The following is a 24,668-nucleotide window of genomic DNA, read 5'->3' as shown; positions in this document are numbered from 1 at the left end:
GTAACAAGATGAGATTTTATTCTTTTAAAAAATTGGAGGGGTAAACCTGGAGGCAGGGAGAACAAGTAGGAGCCTCCTGAGTCACAGAGGAGCCCAAGCAGAGATCAGCCGGGGCTCTTGCAAGGGAGGGTCTTAAAAGTCAGGAGGGCCAGCCTCCGTGAGGCTGGTCAGCTGGACCGGCGAACCCAGATCATGGGGTAGTTTTGCCTCTGACGCAAGCACAGGCCACTGCAGCTGGATGCTGGGAAACCCAGGGTTTCAGCTTTTTCTCTCCAATTTAGAGCAGGTACAAGCAGTGCAACCCCAAAATGGCAGTACAGTGCTGATCTACTGGATGGGATGGAACTGGGATACCAAGTATGAAAGCGCTGTGGAGCTGAAACCACAGCAGAGTTATTCAATGCCAGAGGTGACTGCATTTCATATGAAAAGCAGCCTTGAGAAATACTCTCACCGGTCCGAACTCAGTAAGTGGACACTGAGACAAAGAGAACAGTGCAGCGAGCCTATTTAATGGCAGTCTTGCAGGATCAGGCGTCTGGTGAGCAGGCCCATTTAGCGTGGTTACAACAGACAATTTATTCCTTAGCATGTGACTCCCTCTCCTGGTTCCTCATTGGCTGAGTACTACAGGGTTCGCATTCTCACCTGGATGTCACCTAAGCAAGTTATATCATATTAGGCTTTCTTTACATTTGTCTTAACTTTATTGGGTGGTTCAAAACTTTCCCCACTGCTCCTGAATATGCACAGCCTTCTCACATTCCTTCCCCCTCCGAGCCTGAGCAACTTCCAGGCATGTATGTCACCACATGGGCTTTTTGTCAATACCTAATACCTTGTGTTTAAACCCCCTGGTGGGTGGGAATAAATCACGTTTAGGTTTTAGGCTTTTTCTAGCAGTTCCCCCTCTTATTTAAGAATTTCTGATTCCCAGTAATATACTTCAACTCATGCCTGGTTCTTTTTCAAACTTTTCTAATATATTTTTGCTCTCTTATTCGTTGTCAAATTTATCTTCCAACATGTAAGATTAGGTGCATGTCATAGGTATTTGTTTGTTTACGGCTGCCTTTATAGGCCTCTGGGTCAGGCCTCTCACACAAGGGATGATACAGCATCCTATAGCAGTTAAAATTCCTCAACTATAACAAGAGATGTTAAAACAGAAGCAACCATACCTTTCTGTTTTCCAAACCATCCTTCTAACCAGTCTGTACAGTAACTAGTTTAGGGTGATTAAGGGAAGGTTCTGGTTCACTATCTACCTCAGGATTGGGGGTGGTGGTCACTATGGGTAAAATCTTGTCTTTGATTAAATTAAGACCAAACCTTCCCAAGGGATCTATTCCAGTAACATCGGCACCAAGTCCGTAAACACGAGGAGCAATTACAGGGTCCGAGTCTAAATCTTGAGGGTTATTTATAGTTAACAAGAGGGGGTTACATTGTTTGTCCTGGCAATTTGCAGGAGGAATGCCTTTAGCCAAGTGGAGCTTTCCTTTCAAAGGTTTCCCTGTCGCATGAGGGGCTGTCCACCCTTGAAACTGGGTAGTCCACCAAACATTGCTCCAGCCTGGACACGGGGGCCCGTTTGCTTTTTTTGGTCCACTAACACTCGTCCATTCAGGACAGAGATACTTATTGTCTCCAGAAAGCTGTCTTTGGTTATTTAGGTCACCACAAGAGAGAACCTGACAAGCATCAAACCTGATGGTTTGGGGGCCTGATGGTTTTGTAATATTGATCACCAGTTTGACAGGATAACCAGGAGTTCCTTCCCATTCTAGGCTTCCCTGAGAGATGCCTGTAAAATATAGAGTTAGAAGGATAAGGATTAACATTTTAGATCCTTTTCAGTTTTAGCCTCAAGGGGTGGTCAGCCACTTGGGACACCTTCCAGTTCTCTGTTTTGCCCCCAGATCCCTCAGTCAATTTCTTGATTCTGGTGTAGTGAGTCCAGCCCTCTTCCACCGTCTGCACTGCAGTCTCCGTGGTCAGGAGCACTTGGTAGGGGCCTTCCCAGCTGGGCTGCAGTCGGTCTTCTTTCCAGGACTTTGCTAACACCAGGTCTCCAGGCTGGAAGCAGTGGGTGAAGAACTTAAGTGGGGGAGTCTGGGCGAGGAGTCCTTTCAACCTGAGAGAAGATAAGGTAGAAAACATGGCCAGCAACATACTCCCTTAGAAACCGATCTTTTGTTTCTATGGTGGGCAAGTCCGTTGCCCTTCCTGGATATGACAACCCATTAAATCAATCCTAAGGGGGAATTCCTAAATCCTTTCAGGGAGAAGTTCTAATCCTGAGTGCTATAGGAAGACATTTAGTCCAAGGCAATTTGGTTTCTAGTATTAATTTGGTTAAATGTTTCTTGAGAGTCTGATTCATTTTTCCTACCTTTCCAGAGAATGGTGGAGGCCAAGGAGTATGGAAATCCCATTGCACTTGGACTGCCATCATTATTCCTTGCAATACTTTCAAGGTAAAATGACTCCTATTGTCAGTCTGAATCAACATTTTCTATTAACCCAAACCTAGGAATCACTTGCTCTAAAAGTACTTTTATTACTGATCCTGCCATTACAGTTGTTAAAGGGTAAGCCTCTACCCAACCAGTGAGATGGTCGACAATCACTAATAAATATTTAAGCTTTCCCCCTTTTGGCATCTCAGTGAAATCAATCTAGATACTCTGGAATAGTCTTAGTCCTGGGAGTCTCCCTTTAGGTATTGGCTTTCTTGTACTCTTTTTGTTAATTCTTTGGCACATTGTCCAACTCCTACAAACCTGTTTAGCAATAGTGTAAATACTAGCACACCCATTAACCTTTAGCAAAGCGTCACACATTGCACACATCGCCTGGGGACCCCAGTGGCTCCCTCTGTGTAACATGTTCGTCACCTCTCTCATAATAGGTCGGCTGATCATTTCTCTCCCATCTGGTAAAGTCCACTGCCCTTTCTCATCTCGAGACACCCCAGTCTGTAGCTCTTTAATTTCATTTGGAAAACTTTGGGATTAAGGTAATTTTAGGGATATCAGGAGTGAGATTCAAAAGTCTAATTTCATCTTCAGATGTAGTCTCTTTAGCAGCTGCATCAGGATTCTATGCCCTGTTGCTTCATAAGAATTTCCTTTCTGGTGACCATTCACATGTGTTACAGATATTTCAGCTGGAAGTAAGAGATTCTCCACAACCTCCATGATTAATTTGCCAGGAATTAATTCCTTTCCTTTACTGTTCATGAGAACTCTTTCTGTCCAATTTTTCCCAAAGCTATGGGCCACTCTGAAGGCATATTTGGAGTCTGTGTAAACTGTGCCCTCCTTATCTTAGTTTTAAGGCCTGATTAAGGGCAAACAACTCACAGGTTTGGGCTGACCACTCATTGGGTAATCTCCCCTTTTCGCATGTAGGTAATTGGTCTCCATCAATGATGGCACTCCCATTATGTCATCTGCCCTCTACCATCCGGGAGGACCCATCTATAAATAGTTTCATACCCCGACCTAGGCCTGACGTTAGTCTGATATTCTAGGATGTCCATGCAATAGTGACTCAAGTCTGTTTGGTCTTCAGCCTTGCCTGCACGTAGGAAGCTGGTGGGATCAAGACAGGCACCTGTGATTAAGGTCAGGTCATCTTTTCAAGTCGAATGGCTTCTATTTTAAAACTTGAGAATCTGTTAGCCTGCACCCAGCCTGCTGATTAGGTATAGCTGGAACCTGGCGAGGAGTACTAACTATCAGGGTTCCTCCAAAAGTTAATTTTCTGTTCTCTTCTACCAGTAAGGCTGTGGCTGTGATGGCCTGAGTGTTCAGGCCATCCTCGAGAGACAGGGTCCAATAGTTTAGACATAAAGGCCACTGGTTGTTTCTTTCCTCCCCAGTTTGGGTCAAAACCCCTATAGCAGAGGCTTGTTCAACAGTAATAAACAAGTGAAAAGGCTTCTCTAAAAACAGGAGTGCCAGGACTGGGACGGTGACTGAAGATTGCTTTAATTCCTCTAGAATTTGAAGTTCCCCTGGGGTCCACTGGAAAGGATCTGGCTCACCTCAAACAATTCGAAGTACAAACTTCTAGTCTTTTGGGCATAAGAGCCAACCCATAATCTACAATATCCCACTGGTCCCCCAAATTTTCTAAGTTCCCTCTTTGTCTTAGGCTTGGGGAAATTTATGATCCCAGCAATTCTTCCTGGATTGATTCTTCATTTCCCTTCACTTAATAAGATGACCTAAACATTTAACTTCCTTTTCTACAAATTGAAGTTTGTTTCCAGAGACTCTATATATACCCCTTTGGTTCCAGGAAGTTAAGCAAGTCTGTAGTAGTTTTAGACACTCTGGTCTTTTCTTTCCCTGAGATTAACAAGTCATCTACATATTGCAGAAGTTGTGTTCCTTGCACAGGTTCAGACTCCTCTAAGATGGATTCTAAAATTTGAAGGAGCAAGTTGGGGGCCTCCGTGAAAGCCTGCTACCACAGCCCAACGATGATGTTTTCTTCCGTTTAACGAGATTTTCCCATTTAAAGGCGAAAGGTCTCTGCTATCCAAACTCAGTGAAAAGGCCCAAAATGCATCCTTCAGGTTCACCACACTAAACTATTCATGTTCCTAGGGTATTTTACTCAGGAGGGTTTAAGGGTAAGGGACTGCAGGATGTCAGGTATGGACTGTTAGGTTTATAGCCAGAAGATCCTGCACCAACCGATGTGACCCATCAGGTTTTCTCACTACCGTATGATGACATACAAGGCTCCAATGGACCATCCTTAACAAGGCCTTCTGTTACTGGCTGCAGACCTCTTCTCCCTTCAAGGGGAATTGGCTATTGTCTCCTGCAAATTATTTCACCTGGATGTTTCAAAGTTACTTTTATCAGGGAAACCTGTAAACTTCCCCTATTTCCTTCCTTAATCCATACCCTAGGATCTATTCTCTTTTCTTCCTCCTCTGTGAGGCAGGCCATTAGAACCTTTATTTGGCCCTTCTCTGTTCCTAGACCCAGGCCTAACTCAATAATTAAACCCCTTCCTAAGAGATTAGTTCCCTCTTCTGGGACATACAAAAATGATCCCTCGGCAATCTCATTTTCTAATCTGATTCATTTTTTCAAAAATGGTAATTTGGAATCCCTCCCCTTTGACCCCAGAGACTAAAAGCTTTTCGGGTTGCAATTTCGTATTTTGTGGCTGAAAGGTCAAGGAGGAATGGGCTACCCCTGTATCTACTAAAAAGGCTGTGTCTTCCTTAGGCCCTACCTTTAGATTTATCAAGGGTTCCTGGTGGGGTCTAACAGGGGGGAGCCCCTGACCTCCCTGTTCTTCATCTAATGCCACGAGGGAAGTCACTTCTTTTTCCCATAAAGGGCACCCTCTCTTAAAGTGACCTGGTTTCCCACATTTAAAGCATTTCTTGTCCCTCCTTTGGTCCTGTCTCTTTTGTTCCGTCTTTTCTGATTCACCAAAATTTTTGCTTTCTGCTTCTGCTTCTCTAACAAACACTTTCTGAGCTTCCCTCAGTAATTCCTCAAAATTGGTTTCTCATTCCATCCACCTATCTTCTGTAATTTCTTACCAATATCTGGCCAGCTTTTGGTTACAAAATTAACTTTTAGAAGATCCTGTCCTCCCAGATCTTCTGGGTTGAGTCTCGAATACTTCCTCATCTGGTTCCTGAGTCTCTGTAAAAATGCTGTTGGGGTCTCTTCTTTCTCCTGTTGGACTTCAAACACCTTAGTAACATTTTGAGATCTTGGGCCCAGTTCTCTGATTCCCTTGACAATTAGCCCTCGAAGATCTTCCATTCTAGTCCTATCCCTTGGCTCATTATTATCCCACCTAGGATCTGCACCTGCGAGCTTCCGTTCTGCTGCCTGGACACCCTGCCCTGGTGGGTGCTCTCATTCCCAAAGGGACACAGCAGCTGTCCTGATCATCCCCCCCTCTTCACCAATGAGTAGGATATATTCATGATGGACATCAGCTCAGTCCAAGCACATATGTTAGGTCCCAGGGATTGATCTAGTTGGTCCTCTACACCAAGGGGATCTTCTAACAATGGTTTCATTTCCTTCTTGAAATTTCTCACCTCAGTACGAGTGAGGGGAACATTAACAAACCCAATTTCCCCTGTCCTAGTGGGACCTCTCTCAAAGGAAACATCTTAGGGGTTCTGGTGGACTCCCCAGAAGGAAGGGGGAAACTCTCTTAAGTCTTTCTTACATTGTTCTAATGCCTTCCTAAGGTTAGAATAAGGGGCTGTAGGGGGCCTGGTAGGGGCCGAAAGCCCCCGGCTCTCAGATGAATCTGAGTCTCCTGCTTGATCTTCCTGGCTTTGTTCCCCTCGAGTCCCAGCCTGAGGATTATAAGGGAGGGAGACAAGAAAGTGGGTCCCAGGACTTTCCCGGGAAGTTTCTTGTAGTTCCTCCTCCTTAGCTTTTGTCCTCTGGTATTCAGAGGAAATATGGGAAGTGCTCTTGATAACCAGCAGAGGGCGTAGGCTCTTTCCTCCAGTGAACTGGAGGCTTTGTCACTCAAAGAACTAGAGTCTGGCAAAGTCAGTTTTCATCCCATCCGAACTGTGGCCAGAAAATTGACAGCTTACAAATCGGTTCTTTAGTCCAGACAAAACAGCAAAATTTAATTATCATCTCCTTCTTTTTTTTTTCTATTAAGGTATCATTGATATACACTCTTATGAAGATTTCACAAGAAGAACACTGTGGTTATTACATTCACCCTTATTATCAAATTCCCCCATACCCTACTGCAGTCACTGTCCATCAGTGTAGTAAGATGCCACAGGGTCCCTATTTGTCTTCTCTGAGCTACACTGTCTTCCCTGTGACCCCCACACACCGTGTGTGCCAATCATAATACCCCTTAATCCCCTTCTCCCTCCCTCCCCCACCCCTCCCCTTTGGTAACCGCTAGTCCCTTCTTGGAGTCTGTGATTCTGCTGCTCTTTTGTTCCTTCAGTTTTGCTTTGTTCTTATACTCCACAAATGAGGGAAATCATTTGGTATTTGTCTTTCTCTGCCTGACTTATTTCACTGAGCAGTAATACCCTCTAGCTCCATCCATGTTGTTGCAAATGGTAGGATTTGTTTCTTTCTTATGGCTGAATAGTATTTCATTGTGTATATGTACCACATCTTCTTTATCCATTCATCTGATGCACACTCAGGTTGCTTCCTATCTTGGCTATTGTAAATAGTGCTGTGATAAACATAGGGGTGCATATGTTTTTTTTGAATCTGATAAGTTGTTTAAAATTTGATCACCTTCTGTTCGTACTTAACCCTGGTACAGGAGGCGGCTCTCCGGCACCGTAACATTCGCCCCGGTGAACTATCTGGAGCAATCTCAAGGGAGCTCTCCTGGTTCCCTTTCTTTGTTTCCCTAGACCTTGAATTTCTATTTCCCATCTCTCAAGAGGTCCCTGTTCTGAGTTCCCTGTGTACTCTGCCCCCGTAATGGAGGTTGCTTACACCTCCATTCCCGCCCACCCCCCCACGAGATTCGCTTCCTCCGTCTCCAGCCGTTTTCCACACGGGACAACTGAACCGCGGATCGGGACTCCACACTCGCTCCGCTTCCTATCTGGGATATGTGTCAGTCACACACACCCGACCTCCGAAAAATGCCCAACTACCAAGGCAGTACTTACAGCCCAGTTTTCCCACCCTGGCTCGTGCACGAGGTCGCCTGGTTGCAGCAGTGCCTACGTTTCCTCCTCTGCCTCGGTCACTCTGTCTCCTAACAAGTCTCAGGTCTTCTCTTCCATGCGTAGGTGAAACACCCAGACAGAGCGGGCCGCCCAAAGTCGGGCGGGACGTGTCTTCCCGCTCCGCTTGGGCCCCCACCTCCCACCTGCAAGAGTATCCTGGACAAGCCCCCAAATTGTGAGAAATACTCTCACTGGTCCGACCTCAGTAAGTGGGCACGGAGATAAGAGAACAGAGGTGCGAAGCTTTAACAATATTGCTCCAAGCTGGGCGTCTAGTATGCAGGAACAGTCAGGGAGTTTGCAACAAGCAATTAATTCCTTAGCCCGCGGGTCCCTCCCCTGGTTCCTCATTGGCTGAATAGGAAAACGCACAGCCTGTTCCTTCTCAAATTCCTTCCTTTCCCAGCATGTACTTCGCCACAGTGGCTTTTTATCAATATCTTATTGTTTAAACGTTTAAACCCCCTGGTGGGAAAAAAACACATGTAGGTTTTACACTTTTCTAGCAGCAGCTATTTAGCTTTGGCGTATCAAATGTTATCAAATCTGGCTACTGCCCAACGCCGTAGGTTTATAGTATCACGGTCCTCTGAGAGCGTTTCCTTGGCTTTTCACTAAATTTGAACCTAGCCATCCGCCGTAGGGTCCCTAATTCCTGCTTCCGAAGCCGGCGTCAGGTTAAGAACGATCGCCGGCGAGAACGCGCGTGCGTGAAAATGAGCCTTGTACCTGCCCCTCCCGTCTCACCACGGACGCGCTGTCGCACGCCGGAAGGGGCGGAGCCAGCCTGGGCTTCATATACGGCTGGAGGCGAGCCGCCCGACCTCTACCGGCAGCCTTCTCCGGCGGGATGGTAGGTGTTGTCGCTGCTTCCTCCTTCTCTTATGCGGCGGCGAGGGCGAGGCTTAATCCGCGGCGCATCGGCGGCATCTCGGCCCGGCCGGCTCCGGGGGCCTGCTCTAGGAGCATGAGGGACTCAGGGGGATCCGCAGTCAGGCCTATTTTCTGAAAACACCCCAGGCCAGTGGTCGGCCTTGGGCCTGCGCGTTGGCTGTCGAGAGGCCTTGAGACACCTCAGTAATTTTAAAGCTACAAATGGTTATTGGGTCGCGACCTCACCAATTTAGTGTTGGTTGGGTTCAGAGTCAAATCATGTGGTCCAGGAGGACTTCGAGTGGGGGCGCTTGGCCTTGTTAAATGGGGGGTTAAATGGGAGACTTTGGGTGAGGGTTTGAGGCCTCATCCTGAAATGGCTGAGGCTGCGCTTAGGACTTGTAAGGGCCTCTGAAGTTCGCAGAAACCGCAAATGATGAACTTATTGACGGGCGGACAGAGACTGTGTGCTGATTGTCAGGTTCTGATGTGGCTGTGTCGAATTCTAATGGCCTACGGGTATCAGTCCAGCTAGAGGAGCCTTTGCCAGCATTATCCGCTCCCCAGCCATTTGTCCAAAAGTCCCTTTTCTGGTCAGTCTTGCTGGCTTGCCCATAAAGTCCTGTTAAACGATTTTTAATAGCAGTTTTTGTCCCATTTAGAGAAGGCGATTTTTTTTTTAGTTGTAAAGGGATAAAGTGATGACTTGTAAAAAGGGTTCAACTCCTGTAGTTGAATACTTCCTTCAGGATGTGTGACCCAGTAAAGTGGATGTTACCCAGCATGTAAATCTGTCAACCGCTCCTTCGGGTGTCACCTGGTCTGGATTCAGCATTGCTGAGAATCCTCATAGGCCTAGGCAAGGTGGTAATCAGTGAAAGCTGCTTAGAGGTTCGGGTGCTAACGATGATTTTCTCCTAGTCTCACAGGAAGTTTTCTGCTCCCAGACATGGGTCCCTGGGCTTCTTACCTCGGAAACGCAGCAGCCGGCACCGTGGGAAAGTGAAGAGCTTCCCCAAGGATGACCCTTCCAAGCCCGTCCACCTCACAGCCTTTCTGGGCTACAAGGCTGGCATGACCCACATTGTGCGGGAGGTCGATAGGCCGGGATCCAGTATGTACTCGCTGTCTTCTAGGCTCGTGGTGGGGATGGGGATAGACTAGATGGAGGTACGCTGTCACAAAAGGACAGATTCTTAAGAGTAATGACCTCTTGAGGGTGGGAATAACATTTTAAAACTGATTAGCATTCCCAGGCTACAGAGGCTGGCACTGCTTGCTTTAGGTGGACGGATGTATTGAGTCAAGTAACGTAGTTTTGTCGAGTCACAGCATAGAGGTGTAATGTAACTTGGGAGATTGTCCTTGCGGGGTCTTGAGAAATTCCATGTTGACAAGAGTGCTGAATTGTGAGCCTCACTTAAAGGCTTGAATACCACCTGTGTACCTGGTTGGTGAAGGTCAGACTAGATAAGTTGCCAAGAAATGGTGCCAGTTACTGAACCGTAGTAGATAATAATGTTAGTATTGTTTACACCAAGCTCAGCTATTAAAACATCCCATTTTACTTCCTTAGTACTCTTGTATTTAGGCAATAAAGAATTTGCTTCTAGAGATTTCTGAGGTGAATCAGAACTGAAGCCTCCCTAGGGTTCTTAAAGTTTTTAACTTGAATGTATAAATTACGCAGATGGAGAAGGACGCAGTAAGGACAGTTTTGGGAGTCCAGGGCCCTGCTTCTGCAGACTGTTTTCTGAAACAAGTTGCCCATTAGGCCTCAAAGAGCACTTAACGTCTTTCTCTCTAAGACTCCGTAACCCCCTGTTGCAGTTACAGTCAGCCTGCTCAAGGGTGCCTTTCTTTGCAGAGGTGAACAAGAAGGAAGTTGTGGAGGCGGTGACCATTGTGGAGACACCCCCCATGGTGGTTGTGGGAATTGTGGGCTACGTGGAAACCCCTCGAGGCCTCCGTACCTTCAAGACAGTCTTTGCCGAGCACATCAGTGAAGAGTGCAAGAGGCGCTTCTATAAGAACTGGTAGGAGTCACGAGCCCTCTAGGTGAGGGGCTGGAGAGAGCAGCACCCTGTGCAGGGCTTCTCTGAGCTGGGCAGGAGCTGCTCTTGTGTTAGTTGCTTCAGAACAGAGTAATTTCTGGGGTCAGACCTTGAGTAGCTGTCGGCTTCCTGAGTTGGGAGCAGCTCCTGAGACTTCCTTCATGACAGCTTCGTGGGTGTTGGTTGAGGCCCCAGTTACTCAGTGATCTCTTAGTTGTTGAGAAATACTAGAAACCGAAAGATAGCAGTGTAACTCCCCTAGTCCTGCCCAGAAGTGTGGTCTGGTCAGTAGTTCGGCTGGAGCAAGAACTAGTGTGTATGTGTTTGACTCAAATTAATTTTGTGGACCTCCACTCAGCTCCGCTCGGCTTTGCCCGATGAGCTCCATCCAGGCTCCGCTTGCCAGTGGAAAAGGCTCCTTAGAAGCTGGCAATGAGCCCATCCCCACATGGTGCCAGTATGCCTTCCGCTCACCCCTCTGAAGGGTGATGAAGGCCTGCACCTGTCCCCCTCCCCAACTCTGCTCTGGTCCTGAAGGCATAAATCTAAGAAGAAGGCCTTCACCAAATACTGCAAGAAGTGGCAGGATGACGACGGCAAAAAGCAGTTGGAGAAGGACTTCAGCAGCATGAGGAAGTACTGTCAGGTCATCCGCGTCATCGCCCACACCCAGGTGAGAGCCCAGCGGTGGTCCAAGAGGAGGGTGTAGAACTGGAGGTGAAGACTTAGGACTGACCCGATCTTGGGTGGCCTTGAATATCAGGTGCCACCTGTTGGGGGCTGTGGTTATTACTCTAAGTTGATCTCTGCTGCAGCTGATTTTGTGCCAAGCCCCAGGATTTGAGTGGGTGGTGAGACTGGTTCTGGTTCCTTAAGCTCACTTATTGGTGGAGGTCAGCCAGTGAGCTGCCTGGAGGTTGCTTGAAGTTACACAAAGGCATACATAGTCCAGCAAATGGCCCCCTTGACCCCTGGACTCCTCCTGGGGCTGGAGTTAAGGACAGTTAGTGGATGAGAAGGCATCCAGGACCTCCAAGGGTGGGTTAGTTTTTCTGCTGCCAGCAGGTGGCACTCTGTCCCTATTGGTCCTTAATTAGGGAAATCATACCCCATTTTAGGAAAACTGCTTGGGGGAACTGCGGACTCTGACTTCTGGTTTACATAGTAATGCCTTACCTGGGATTAGTCAGTGGTAAGGTGCTGGCTGTTGCGCTTCATGAAACCTGACTTGTGAGCCAAATGAGCCCTGGGCTGGCTTGGTTAGAATGGGTGCCTCCTGTGCAGGTGGTGAGAGCCATTCATCATCTGGGTAAATCTCCTGACTCCTAAGTGCTCAGTGTATGTGGTTAGTGGTGACCACATTGGCCGTGGGCGTCTCTGAAGTTCTAGAGGATGGCACTGGGCCACTCTTAATTGAAAGCTTTAGACTTGCATTCATTTTCTTTTCTAATTCTTACAGCTTTTACTCTTAACTAGTGCATACTGCTCTCCAGATGACAAGGGGCCTGTTTGTAGTGCGGAAGGCCAAGGTAGATGGAGAGCGCTGTGCCAAAAGGGCAGGGATCGGGAACATGGGGCTAGTTGGTCCCAGGATCTCGTGAAGTCTGCCTTCCTGGGCTGGCCTTTGTGTCTGTTAAGGTTCTGCCCATTCTGATGGAGACTTGGGCATCAGCATTGAAAAGGGGAATTGTACCCACTGGGGAGCCTCAATAGAGGAAGGTTCTTTTGCTTTTGCCAATGGGGAGACGTGAGGTTCAGAATTGCCCTGTTCTGCCACATCTTGAGCCCCTCTACCTTGGGAGGGAGATCTTGAGGCCTGGGGACCTAAGCTGTTGATTCCCTCCCAGATGCGCCTGCTTCCTCTACGCCAGAAGAAGGCCCACCTCATGGAGATCCAGGTGAACGGAGGCACAGTGGCGGAGAAACTGGACTGGGCCCGCGAGAGGCTTGAGCAGCAGGTCCCTGTGAACCAGGTGTTCGGGCAGGATGAGATGATTGATGTCATTGGAGTCACCAAGGGCAAAGGCTACAAGGGTGAGCTTTGCCGTGGCCTCAGTTGGTAAACTGAGGCAAGGGGCCTCTGGCCCTGCTGTTCAGTGATGAGGCTCTGGAATGAGCGCTGGGCACAGCGTCCGAGTCAGACTGTGGAAACATTCCTTGCTGCCTTCCTTCTGAGAACAGCTCTGGTCAGGTGCCTGGGGAAGTCCCCTTTCCGTACATCTGAATCCTCAAACCATTTGGAGCCCAATGTAAAATGGAAAGGGGGACTTGGGAATTAGGTCTGCCCCTGCCAGTGGGGAAGTTCAAGAACGCTTTAAAGTGTATGTGTTTGCATTCTAGCTCAGGGCTACTTCTCCAAGGCCTGTTTTTATTCCCAGATTGAGAAACATTTATGCAGATCCTGAATTTACTGGGAAATAGGGAATAGACATGCAGATTAAACCCACTTCTGACCCTCACACTTAACCAGTCATTGATTGTTGAATGTTCTGTGTACAGACTCTACAAACAGGGATCCTAAGTTGAGGGTTCACGGCAGGAAAAGGCCAGTGGCACGCGTGCCAGACACCCTAGTAGCACCATGTGTCTATTCCAGGGGTCACCAGCCGCTGGCACACTAAGAAGCTCCCCCGCAAGACCCACAGAGGGCTTCGGAAGGTTGCCTGCATTGGGGCCTGGCATCCTGCACGAGTGGCGTTCTCTGTGGCTCGGGCTGGGCAGAAAGGCTATCATCACCGCACCGAGATCAATAAGAAGGTGAGGTGTTGGAGGTCCCGTGGAGACCTGGGCCCTGGGAGGGGAAAGGGGATCCCAGCATCAGGAGTGAGTGTTACAGTCCCTGCGCCCACTCCTGCTGTGTCTGATGGACGCAGTGTGGCTCCAATGTGTCATGATTTGTAAGGTACCTTCCCACCTTGAAGGGTTCTGCCGTAGCTGTCCCTGGGTGTGACTGCAGATAAGAGACCCGTCTGTTTTTTCTTTCCCATGAGGTTTTGGAGAGGCCTCCATCCATGGGCTCAGTTGGGTGACAGTGTCTTTAGTTTAGACCTGGCCAGCTTCTCTTTCTGCTCCAAGCCTGGGATATAGTCCCATCACTAGGACTCAAGGTCATAGAGGCTTTTCCAGAACCCTGCTGGGACTGGCTAGCCCACTGCCACGTAGGGGTACTTGTTCCTAATGGCTGTCCTTTCCTGCCTCCAGCCTGCCCTGTCCAGGGGCACCTGAGTCCCATGGGCTGGCTCCCTGACTTGTTTCCCCTTCCCTTCATATGCCTTCCCTGGTTCAGATCTACAAGATCGGCCAGGGCTACCTCATCAAGGACGGCAAACTGATCAAGAACAACGCCTCCACTGATTATGATCTCTCGGACAAGAGCATCAACCCTCTGGTGAGTAATTGAAGCCATCTTGTTCATGCCTTTGAAATCATGGGTGGAGGGGGGTTTCCCTCGTTTATGAATGCCCCGGGTCTCACCTATGGGGCACAGACCTTGGTGCTATTATTGGGGCATGGCTGGTGACAGGGGTCGTGTTTATAGAGCCAGTTGCCTGGCCCTGTGCAGCATCCAGCTGTCCGTTGTCTGTTCCTGGTAAATGGCATGTCTCCGGTCCTCCAGTCGGGGCTGGCTGGTGAGAAGTGGGGTCTCAGGATCAGCTGTGTGTAGATGAGACTTTGGAATGACTGCCAGGGGCAGTGTCCAAGTCAGACTGCAGGCACATTCCTTTCTGCCTTCCGAGAACAACCCTGGGATACAGTGGTTGGGGACCACTTCCCTGGAGGGGTTCCTGTGTGTTTCCTACCGTCTTATCTTTGCGGGTCTTGCTTTGTCCAGGGTGGCTTTGTCCACTATGGTGAAGTGACCAATGACTTTGTCATGCTGAAAGGCTGCGTGGTGGGGACCAAGAAGCGAGTGCTCACCCTCCGCAAGGTGATTGGGGGGGCTCCTGGTGGGGGCGGGGGCTTGTTCTCCTGTGGGGGAGGGAAGTTCAACAGATGGTAGAATACAGGGCCAGACACCAGTCTGAGCTTTGTTAGGAAGGGGAGTTCAAAGGGAACAGGGGCTTGTCACTCCTTTAGCACTGGCTTTGAAGTCCTGGAGGAGGAAATCCCCGGTCTGGCCTTGGCTTCTGTTTTCATGTATTTTCACATCCACCTGGCAGCTGAGGGGAGGAGGTCCTTGGGTAGATCCAGCTAGACTGGAGGTGAAGTTGGGGGTGTTGCTCTTCTGTCTTCAGAGGGGCTGATTCATGCTGATAATCTGCCCCCCACCCCTGGGTGAGGGGCTTGTGAACTAAGGTAAGATGGCAGGGAGAAACTGGCTCTTCATAATTCGCCTTCCCCTCTTGGCCCCCAGTCCCTGCTGGTGCAGACCAAACGGCGGGCCCTGGAGAAGATTGACCTGAAGTTCATTGACACCACCTCCAAGTTTGGCCATGGCCGCTTCCAGACAATGGAGGAGAAGAAAGCATTCATGGTAAGCACCTCTACCCCGCTGCCCTGGGCTGGGGTGACATTGGCCTGCCAACTGCCCCCTCCGTTGCTGGGGCAGAAGGCAGCATCTCGGACCAGCTCTTGAGAGTCCTGAGAAGGGGCGGCCTTGTGCCTATGCAGGGGGTAGCAGAGACTGACTCCAAATCTGATTGCTCCAGGGTGTGGGAGCCTGTCTAACCTTGCCCGCTACACCTCTCTCCACAGGGGCCGCTGAAGAAAGACCGAATCGCAAAGGAAGAAGGAGCTTAGAGTCAGGAGCAGGTTGTGCAGCTGGTGGGGTCTGAATAAAAATTTACTTGGCTCTGACTTGGCTTCTCCTCTTGGCTGCTTCCATGTGCCCTTGTGTTCCCGGAGAGCCAAGCTGCTCTCATCCCATACACAGAGTTTACTGCTTGCCCTGCCTCTGGCCTGGCCCCAGAGCCCAGACCAAAGTGTAGGAGGAGGCAAAGGCCCAAACCTGGGTGTGCCTTGAAGTGTTGAAGCCAGCCTGGGGCAGCCAGCTTTGTGCGAATGTCTTGTCACCAGGGTGAGGCAGTTGGGGCTGCTGTAGGAGTTGGTTGTGTTTGCACAGCTTGGGTGGCATCACTAGAGAAGGGAAGGAGGCAGTGAGGACTTCATGTTCCTCGAGATGGGCATGGGCATGGCAGGGCAGACCCAGGGTCTGAGTGTGCAAGTAATTTAGTTACTAAGCCGTGTAGAGTTGGGTTCCAGTTAAGACTTGTTTAGGTTCTTTGCAACCTGCAACCAGGTTGTGGCACTGGTTGGATATGCAGAAGCCCCTGTTCACTGACTGGAACCCGTAGCAAGACGTTCTGTAGAGTTTAACCTGAGGAAGGCCCTGGTTATTTAATGTCCCCATCCTGCCTAGCCTGGCTTATGTGTCTAGTCAAGGCTCAGCCAGCTGGGAAAGTCCTACAGTCTGTCCTTGGCTCAGCCCCACCCTGCACAGTGTTATCTGCCCTGTGCTGTTAACCAGTGTATTGAGCGCGTACTGTTGGGACTCAGGGACCCTAGAATGCTGGGGGGTGACCTGGCTATGCTCGTGGTGTGATGCCTCTGGCCTCTGACTTGCTCTTCAGGGGAGGGATCTGTCTGAAGAGTCTGCCCACACAGCTCCTGGCATTCTGGGTGTGAGAGAGAGCTGACCCCCACCTCTGCCCCTTCCCAGCCAAAGGTCCCCATGTGTCCAGGCTCTGCTGTGTTTGCCTCAGCCTCAACCAACCTGAGAGCAAAGGCCACAGCTGAGCGGCTCTGAGCCTTGCTGAGCAGGTGGGCAGCTAGCAGGTGTCTGCCGGCTCCCTGGGCATTGTCCTGACAGCCTCATTTGAAGAGGGGTTGTGATGGGTGCAGGTGGACGGAGCCCGTGGGTCTGGAGCTGTGCCAAGTAAAAGCTTGAGGTGATAAAGTCCTGGTTCTCAAGTAGCTTGGCACCCCCATGCGTGGAGTGAGGCCCTAAGGTGTGAAAGCCCAGAAAAGGAGGTTACATGTGGCCCCTGAGGCAGGTGAGACCTACAGTGCTGGAGGCCTCAGCCGGGGAGCCTCCCGTCCTTACAGCATTTCTGGAGCTCCGGAGCTCTGTCCGGGGCAGTGGGCCTCAGCCCCACTTCCAGGCTAACTTCTGGCCTCCACCCTGTGCAGCACCTCCCACTTTGACTGGGATCCCAGTTTGGTGGAACTGCACTTCAGGCTGGAGCCACCAGAGGGGAGAGGGCAGCACCTCACTAGACTAACCCCCTGCCGCCCTGCCAGAGGGCTGGCTCCTAGCCTGGAGGGCAGAGTCCCCTCAGTGTGGTCCCACCATGGTGCCCCACAGTCTCCAGAGTCAAGACCCCAACCAGAGGGCATCAGGACTTGGCCCAAGGCCACCAGACACCACTGGCAGAACCCGGCATGGGGCCTGGGCCCCTTGTTCCTGGACTGGGCTCTACCCCTGTGGGATCCTCTGCCGGTCTGTTCCCATCAGGCCTGGGGGGGCGGATGCTGAACTGGGGAGGCAGCCCACCTCAGGCCTTCACCCCTCCTTGTTGCCCTTGGCCTCATCCTGTGGGCCTCCACCTCCCTTAGGCCAGTTCTGGAGCCCCTCTGCTCAGCCAGCCCAAGTAGGAGTGGCTTTGCTGGTTAGCGGTGTCCTGGCCAGGCCTTGCTCCCGGTCCAGGGCTCTGCCCAATTGTGGGTGGGGCCAGGATGGGATGTGAGTCCTGAAAACGAAGGCGCCTTAGGCAGAGAAGAATAGTCTGTGCTCCCAGGCTGAGGACACGTACATACATGCACACATGCATCCAGCACTGCAGATGTGCCTCCAGGTGACAGGCAGTCACCACACCTTTACAGTCCCAGCCCATGACACAGAGAAGGCTCTTTCTAGGCTTGCTTGATTGGCTGAGTCCTTGGCCGCTGACCGTCCACTGCGGGGGTCCCCACATTCCTATCCTCTTGTTTCTGTCTGCCCTGCGCCTGGCCAGTGAGTGACCATGGGCACATGCCATGCCAGCTCTGAGCCTCAGTCTTGTCTAGTGGCTGAGGACCGTTGAGCCCAGAGTGCAGAGTGGCTGGCGTTACTGGGAGGAGGAATCAGGGCAGTGTGAAAGCTCAGCCGCATGTGTGGAATCAGCTTCAGTCAAGAAATCCCGAGTGCCTCTGTGAACACCACTCACAGGTGCCCCTCTCCAGGAGCTTATATTCTAGCTGGCAGCGGCAGGCAGTAAACATACATAAACCAGAAAGTTTTAGAAGTTTTGATTGCTGTAAGAAATAAAATGGGTACAGAGTGATGGGCGGCTCTCTCAGACCTTAGGGAGTAAAGGGTCCTGCTCAGAGCTCTCTCAGGAGGACACCCCAGCAGAGGGAACAGCAGGTGCAAAGGCCCTGAGGTGAGAACATGTCTGGGCTCAGATCTGAGCTCCCAAGGGAGGCAGCTCTGAAGGCAGGCTGGAGCCCCCTGCTTCTCTAGCCAGGGCCTGGTGTTTAGTAGGTGCTCAGTAAATGTTCCTGTGTCTCTGGAACTTGCCCATGCTTGTATATGTGTCTGGGTGTCCCAGACGGGGTCCCCAGGCATTTCTGGGGTGGGCAGCTGTCCTGTAGTCTGCCTGTGCTTGGCACAGAGGTTGCATTTCCCAGTGCCTGTTGGCGTGTGCTTCCTGTCACCTGAGCCCCCAGACAGGCTCTGCTGGAATCTTGTGGTGACAGAACGAGGAGTCTCATTCCATTCCTCCTGAAAAAAAATACCTGCTGGGAATTTCTGAGCAAGTGGGAACAGGGAAGTGGCAGGAGCCACCATTGCCTTAAAAGGCAGGACAAGAGCCAATGACTTGCTGAGTTCACCAGGAGATGGCCTTGGTGGCTTGAGGGGTGGGAGGCTGGGTGCCACTGCACGGGCTCACCCCATGGGCTCCCCCATCCTCAGTAACAGCCTTGCCAGGGGGGACTGTGCTGCTTGCCTCGTGTCCTCCCACCATGTCCCCAACCCCACACCTCCCAGCACCTCACCCTCCTCCCATCGGCTCTCAGCACATGCAGCTACTTGTCTGAGGTTCTGTGGGTTCCCCGCCTTCCGTGCAACGTCCCACTGCTCAGGCCGGCACTCAAGGCCTGCCGACTCCTCCAGCATGCTGTCCCCTCCCTGGATCCAGACTCCTGGCCCACTCCCAGGAGCCAAATAGCGTTCCCTGGCCTTTCAGCCACAGGCTCAGAAGCCCGCCCTGGCTAGACTGTTAACAGGAGAGGGCCTGACCCAAATGCTATAGAGGCAGGAAGATATTGTCTACGGCCCAGGAGTGAGGGAGGCAGCAACCGTCCAGGGCCTGTGGCCACATCAGAACTATTAAAACGTCTGAACCATTACTGTGTCCTTGGCATCCATCAGCCCCCTGGGCTTACACCTCTACTGCTGTCCAGGGCCCTAAGTCACCAGCCCCTGGCCCCTGGTAACCGGCACTCACATTCACTGGGATGCCTCCAGAGGACAGTGCCTGGCTGGCCAGTGGTTTGGGAAGACCGTACTCCTGTCAGGCACTGTCCCAAGTACTTCCTCTACATAAACTCAACCTCCAGGATTACCCCTTGAGGTGGATTCTATTATTACCCCATTTTATAGATAAGAAAGTGGGGCTCAGAAAGGGGGAGCCACTTGCCCATGGACACAGTGTAAAACCAGTAGGTTTGGGATTTGAGCCCTGGCATCTCTTCACCCTGACCCTGTGGTACTAGGGCCTGTAAGGTACATTTTGGCTCAAGGGAGAAGTAGGGTGCTCACTTGTGGAGTGCCCACTGCGTGCCATACCTTGTGCTAGACCCTTTAAGAATTACTTTATCTAATCCTTACAACCACTATGCCCACTTCACAGATGAGAAAATGGGCCCAGAGGGATTCAGAGACTCCTCTGAGGTCCCAAAGTGGAATATGCTCTGCCAGGCACCTTACACGCCGAGTCTCAGCAAGTGGCCATTACAGCCCTGTGAGTCGGGAGCCAGGGCTCCTGTTCTCACTTGTGTTCACAGTGGGAAACCGAAGTATCGAGAGATTAGGTAACAGTCCCTTGGTTCAGACTCTCAGGAGTGGCAAAGCAGGGGTTCAAATTCAGGTGTCAGAAACTTAGTGCTAACCATTTTACCACACTGCCTTCACTGAATAGGGGTCTGGAAGCTCCTGATGAGGCCTGGGAGGGCACCATTTCCCAGCAGCCACTGCAGCACCCATGCTCCTCTGTCTCCCCACTCCTATCTCACCATGGGCCCCTGTTTGCTGGATAGACAGGAGCAGGGGGAGATGCTGCCCTCGAGGCTGCCAGCAGACAGGTGGGGCTGCAGAGCTGGGTACCTCAGCCGGCCTCACCCTCCTCAGGCCCTGACCCCACAGCTGGCTCCAGGTCACTGGGCTTCATGTGACAATGGAGAAGTGGCCTCTCCCCACTTGCCCCTGCCTGAGCACCATGCTGCCAGGCGGAGGAAAAGGGCTGTGAGAGAAGGCACTAAAGATAGCTCTGCATGAGCTTTCCCGTCCCCATCCTCACTGGTCACCTCGTCCCCAGTGGCTCATCCAGCAGGCCCCAGTCCCACATCAGGCCACTCTGCAGAGCTTGGCCATGCAGCGCGGGGAGCAGCACAGGACCCAGGAAGTGGTCACCATGCGTAGACTCACTGTCCCAGGAAGGATGTGTCTCACCCGACTCATGCAGTCCACTCCAAAGGAGGCAGGAATGTGATCACCCCCATTTTATAGGGGGTGGCCTGAGCAGAGGGGCTGCAGCTCCCACGAACACACCTCGGCACCGACACAACCACACCATCTTCTGTCACGGCCAAGGCCCATGAGCGTGCTAGCACTGCGGCACTGAGGCCCACTAAGACATCATGCGGTCACCCATTCATCCGCGCCCACCCAGGAGGAAGTATTTATATCAGGGAAGTCGGTCAGCACCACAGACCAGGGCCTTTCTTCCAGAGGGCTGGCTATTAAACATTCACTAGCACCCCGCCAGCTTCAGCCTTCATGCCTGCTGGAGACTCCCTGTGGCTAAGCCGGCTGCAAGGAGGTGGGTGGGTTGATACAGACCCGAGAGGTCAGCATCCTGGGGCACAGAGCAGTGGGTAGAGGGGCAGATGGAGGGTCTTGAGGGACAGGCACAGCGCCTAGCCCTTTGCTCTTGTTTCAGGGCGGGGGGCAGCCACTGCCCTAGGCATTTTACATATATGTATATTCAATCCAAGGTAGGGCCCTCCCCTGCTCAGACACCTCCAATGGCTCCATGGTGCACATTCATTTATTAATTAATCAAATACTTATTAGCACTTACTACATACCAGGCACCTGGTGTTCAAGACTCCTCGCAATTCGGCCGCCATCTGCCTACCATTTCAACATAGGCTGCTGTGTCTCAGGGTCACAGGGTCATCCTGCCCAGGCCTCCTGGCGATGCTGTGGTGGCTCCACGTGGCGTGTGGGAAAGAGCTGGCCAAGGCGGGATCCTGGCTCAGTCTCTTCCCAGCACCATGATAGCCCTTGGAGAGCTACAGTGAGGATTCACTGGGATCCTGTATGGAATGTGCCCAGCCTGGCTCTGGGCCCGGAGTCCTCACTCAACATTTGACCCACACTTCTTGTCAGTAAATACTGAATGCATGGCCAGTCCTAGGAAAAAGCATTATTTCCATTTCACAGATGGCAAAACCAGGGCTCAGAGAGGGCAGTGGACTCACCCAGGCTCACACAGCCACCACATGGCACTGCCTGGTCTGGCACCCAACAGCCACTAAACCAGGGGCTGCAGTTGGCAGCCCAGGGGCCCGATCAGCCCACAGCTGTTTGGTTTGGCCCTCAGAGTGAGGTCATTTTACAGACTTTGAATACAGACGTTTACGGCTCTGCTTTTATCTTTAAAAACCTGATCAATAACACAAACCTGAAAGCCACCTGGAGGTCTGGTGACCTGAGAGTCCCTAAAGGAAGGTGTGGTCTCCTCAGCGTGGGGAGTTCCAGTCAGCAGACAGGAAGGATCCCAGCTGCATGGAACCTCCCAGCAAAGGGGCCGGTTCCAGGGGAGCACTGTGATATGGAGGGTATCTTACATCCCTTTGGTATGTGTGAAGTATTTTATAATTCATCTAAAAACGCTAATGGTAAATCCAATCTTCTCTGGCTGCCTGGCATACTGGACAGTGAGCGGGCTGGGCAGCAGACGGCCTGGCCCTCGTCCCAGTCCCACGAGAGCTCAATGTGTGGGATTCGGTTTCCTCATATGAAGCATGGGGTCTTGGCGAGGGCTGGGTTGGACAATTTCTCAGGGCCCTTCAGCTCTGAGGCTGGGACCCTGAGGGCCAAAGGCCAGTGCAGAGTAAGAAGAGAGAGAGAGGCTCTGTGGGCTGCAGCAACCAGGGAAGGCTTTCTGGAAGGAAGAGGGAGGCTTGAGCTGAGCTGTGAAGGCTGAGCAATACCCTGCCCAGGGCTAACATGAATAGGAATGGATGGTTCTGGAAGGGTAGGAAGGCACAAGTCAAAGGAGCGAGCTGTAATAGATTTCAGGCACAGCAGAAAACAAGTTCAGGAGAGACCTGGGTGTGTGTTATGGGAGGTCTTCCCCAAGACCCTCCATTGCACCTCATCTCAGGGGGCCCCACTTCTGCAGACCTCGGGAGCATCCATGCCCTGTGTGCCCAGGTATTTTACCACGTCTGGGGCTTGCCATTCATTGGCTCCTCACATCTAGAGGCACTAAGAGGACCCCTATTTCACAGAAGGGGAATCTGAGCTTGACCCCCAGAGTCCTCTGGGCCCCTTTACCTAGAGGAGGGAAAAGAGAGGAAGCCTCTCACAGAAGCAGGAGTCTTCTGCATAGGCTGTTCCCCCTGCTGGGAATGCTTTTCCCTCTTTCCTGCAGTGAGCAACCCCAACTCACCTTTCTGGGCTCGGCCTCCTCCTGGAAGCCTTCTCTGATCCCCCAGTGTCAGGGTCCCCCGATGTTGGCTTTTTCTGCTCTCTCAGCTTCTCCCTGTCTATGGAGCAGTGGGGAACCATGATTGTCCTTGCATTACCATTTTTGTTGCTTTTGTTTCCATGTCCATCTTCCCAGTCAGAGGGCAGCTTCCTCAAGTCAGGGGCTGTGTCTGTTCTGCTAATCTGCCCTCTGCACCCAGCACATGCAGAGTACATAGTAGGTATTCTGTAAATACCTGTTGAAAGACCAATTGACTGGCATGAAGAAACACATAAACTTAAGAATGGGTGAAGCGATTTACCCAGGGTTACCCAGATGGCCAGGGCAGCGTGGGTGGTGGAAAGCAGCGGTCCTGCCTCCAGGGCAGCGCCCCACCCTCTCTTGCTCTCTGTCCAGTCTCCCTTCTTCTGTTCTGGACACTCAGGTCTGTTCCCCACCCAGCAGCAAGAACGGTCCTGTGAAAACTCGCCAAATGGTGTCCCTCCACACAGAGCTTCAACTTTAGAAGATGCAGAGTCATGGGGAGGTGGCGGGACTGGTTGCACAGTGTGGGTATATTTAATACCACTGAAACATACACTTATAAACAGTTAAAGTGATAAATTCTGTTACGTGTATTTTATTACAGTAATACAAAAAATTGCATTTCTCCTCTGTGCCAAACTCTGCATAGCTCCCATTGGATGCAGAAAAAAAGCCCAAGTCACCACGGTGGCCCAGGCCCACCACTTCCCTGGCTCTTCCCATTCATCCGTGGCCTCCTCTCTGCTCCTCCAACAAGGCAGGCTCACGCCTGCCTCAGGGCCTTTGCACTGGCTCCCCCTGCTTCCTGGAATGCTCCTCCTGTAGAAATTTGCAGAGATGCCTCTTTGTCAGTGAGGCCTCTCCTGACGACCCTGTTTATGACTGCCATGGCGCTCTTGATGCCCCACCAAGCTCACCCTTTCTTTTCCACAGCACTATCACTTGCTGCTGTGTGTAGGATGGACTACACACAGTCCATCACGTTTGCTGTCTGTCTTCCCCATTCCCTCCTTTACTTGGGTCACCGCTCACCAGGCTTCCAGAGAAGTTGGGAAGGAAGGGATGTAGTCTGGAGTGCGTGAGAGAGAGGGAGAACTCCCAGGCGACAACAACTTCCTCAAAGCAAATTTAGGAAAAGTTGAAGTGAAAAAGGCTTGGGCAGCTAAGTGCTTCCTGCAGCTGGTCCCAGGGACCAAGGGCGTGTGCGTGCGTGCGTGCGTGTGTGTGTGTGTGTGTGTGTGTGTGTGTGTGTAAGTCTAGTGATCTGTCTGTGGGCCTGAACCAAGGGAGTTGCCCTCTCAGGGCATCAGGGGGTTGAGCTAGGTCTCTGGCTCGGTGGTGCCCGGTCCCGGATGCCCCAAGACTGCTGGGCGCTGTGGTTTGGTGCTTTTGTCTTTCCCTGCCCCTGCCCGTGGTGTTCAGGAAGCAGGGGGCATCTAACAGAATAGCAAATGGGCTCTGGAGACTGACTTTCAGGGAACCGACTCCAGCTCTGCTACCGACTAGCTGTGTGACCTTGAGGAAGTAATTTAGCTACATTGTGCCTCAGACTCACCATCTGTAACATGGGGATGTAGAATCAGACAAGAACCCACTTCCTATCATTGTTGCCAGGATTTGATGAACAAAAGCATGGGAGGGCTGGGCCCAGCAGTAGGCCCTCCGTGGATATTCACAATTGGTACTGGTCTAAGATCCAGCCCGGGAGACGCCGCCCAGCCTCAGGGAGTGGGCACCCAGGCCGAGGCCGCGCCTGGTGTGGAGGTGGTCTCAGCTACCTGAGGGAGGAGGGTGGTCCTCAGCCAGGGAAGGAGGGAGTAGGGAAGGGACTGCAGGGGGCTTAGTGAGGGAGAGAGATGGCCTGGTGGTGGCTGCAAGGAACTGGGAGAGACCCAGTGGGACCCAGGGGGACCACGGGATGTGGCTGGAGAGCAGCCACAGGATACTCCCTCCCTGAGGGCCAGTTTGCCCTGGGCTTTGGCCTGGAGCAGTGGGGAACCACGGGAGGTGTTTGAGCAGGGGCACTGAGACTCAACCCAAGGGTTCTGGTTCCAGGCCCAT

At 51.5% G+C, this 24,668-nt stretch overlaps 1 protein-coding gene, 1 long non-coding RNA gene and 4 other non-coding genes across 6 annotated transcripts; 5 read left to right on the top strand and 1 right to left on the bottom strand.

Moving 5' to 3' along the window:
• Positions 1–491: 491 nt before the first annotated feature.
• On the bottom strand, positions 492–8,058 carry LOC108397363 (uncharacterized). The gene is made up of 2 exons (XR_012121610.1): positions 7,676–8,058; positions 492–2,137 (listed from the first exon to the last, which is right to left on the bottom strand). It is a non-coding gene; the product is annotated as an uncharacterized lncRNA (long non-coding RNA).
• A 362-nt stretch (positions 8,059–8,420) lies between these two features.
• On the top strand, positions 8,421–15,459 carry RPL3 (ribosomal protein L3). The gene is made up of 10 exons (XM_017660743.3): positions 8,421–8,588; positions 9,530–9,722; positions 10,476–10,644; positions 11,200–11,335; positions 12,510–12,696; positions 13,259–13,419; positions 13,949–14,050; positions 14,495–14,590; positions 15,017–15,136; positions 15,358–15,459. The coding sequence occupies exons 1-10, from the start codon at positions 8,586–8,588 to the stop codon at positions 15,400–15,402; spliced, it is 1,212 nt and encodes a 403-aa protein (XP_017516232.1). The 5' UTR covers positions 8,421–8,585; the 3' UTR covers positions 15,403–15,459.
• Positions 9,037–9,100, top strand: LOC118970373 (small nucleolar RNA SNORD43). Its single transcript, XR_005058292.1, has one exon. It is a non-coding gene; the product is annotated as a small nucleolar RNA SNORD43 (small nucleolar RNA).
• Positions 11,145–11,199, top strand: LOC118970380 (small nucleolar RNA U82P). Its single transcript, XR_005058299.2, has one exon. It is a non-coding gene; the product is annotated as a small nucleolar RNA U82P (small nucleolar RNA).
• LOC118970377 (small nucleolar RNA U83B) lies at positions 12,751–12,844 on the top strand. Its single transcript, XR_005058296.1, has one exon. It is a non-coding gene; the product is annotated as a small nucleolar RNA U83B (small nucleolar RNA).
• On the top strand, positions 14,316–14,405 carry LOC118970378 (small nucleolar RNA U83B). Its single transcript, XR_005058297.2, has one exon. It is a non-coding gene; the product is annotated as a small nucleolar RNA U83B (small nucleolar RNA).
• Positions 15,460–24,668: the final 9,209 nt, after the last annotated feature.

Source organism: Manis javanica, chromosome 10 (genome assembly GCF_040802235.1).
Source record: "Manis javanica isolate MJ-LG chromosome 10, MJ_LKY, whole genome shotgun sequence".
Classification (NCBI taxonomy): Eukaryota; Metazoa; Chordata; class Mammalia; order Pholidota; family Manidae; genus Manis; species Manis javanica.
Note: the sequence above shows the minus strand (reverse complement) of the source record. Positions and strands in the feature narration are given on the sequence as shown.

Coding starts and splice junctions, on each gene's coding strand:
- RPL3 (XM_017660743.3), top strand. Junction 10,645..11,199: donor AGGCGCTTCTATAAGAACTG/GTAGGAGTCACG, acceptor CTGGTCCTGAAG/GCATAAATCTAAGAAGAAGG. Junction 15,137..15,357: donor AGGAGAAGAAAGCATTCATG/GTAAGCACCTCT, acceptor CTCTCTCCACAG/GGGCCGCTGAAGAAAGACCG.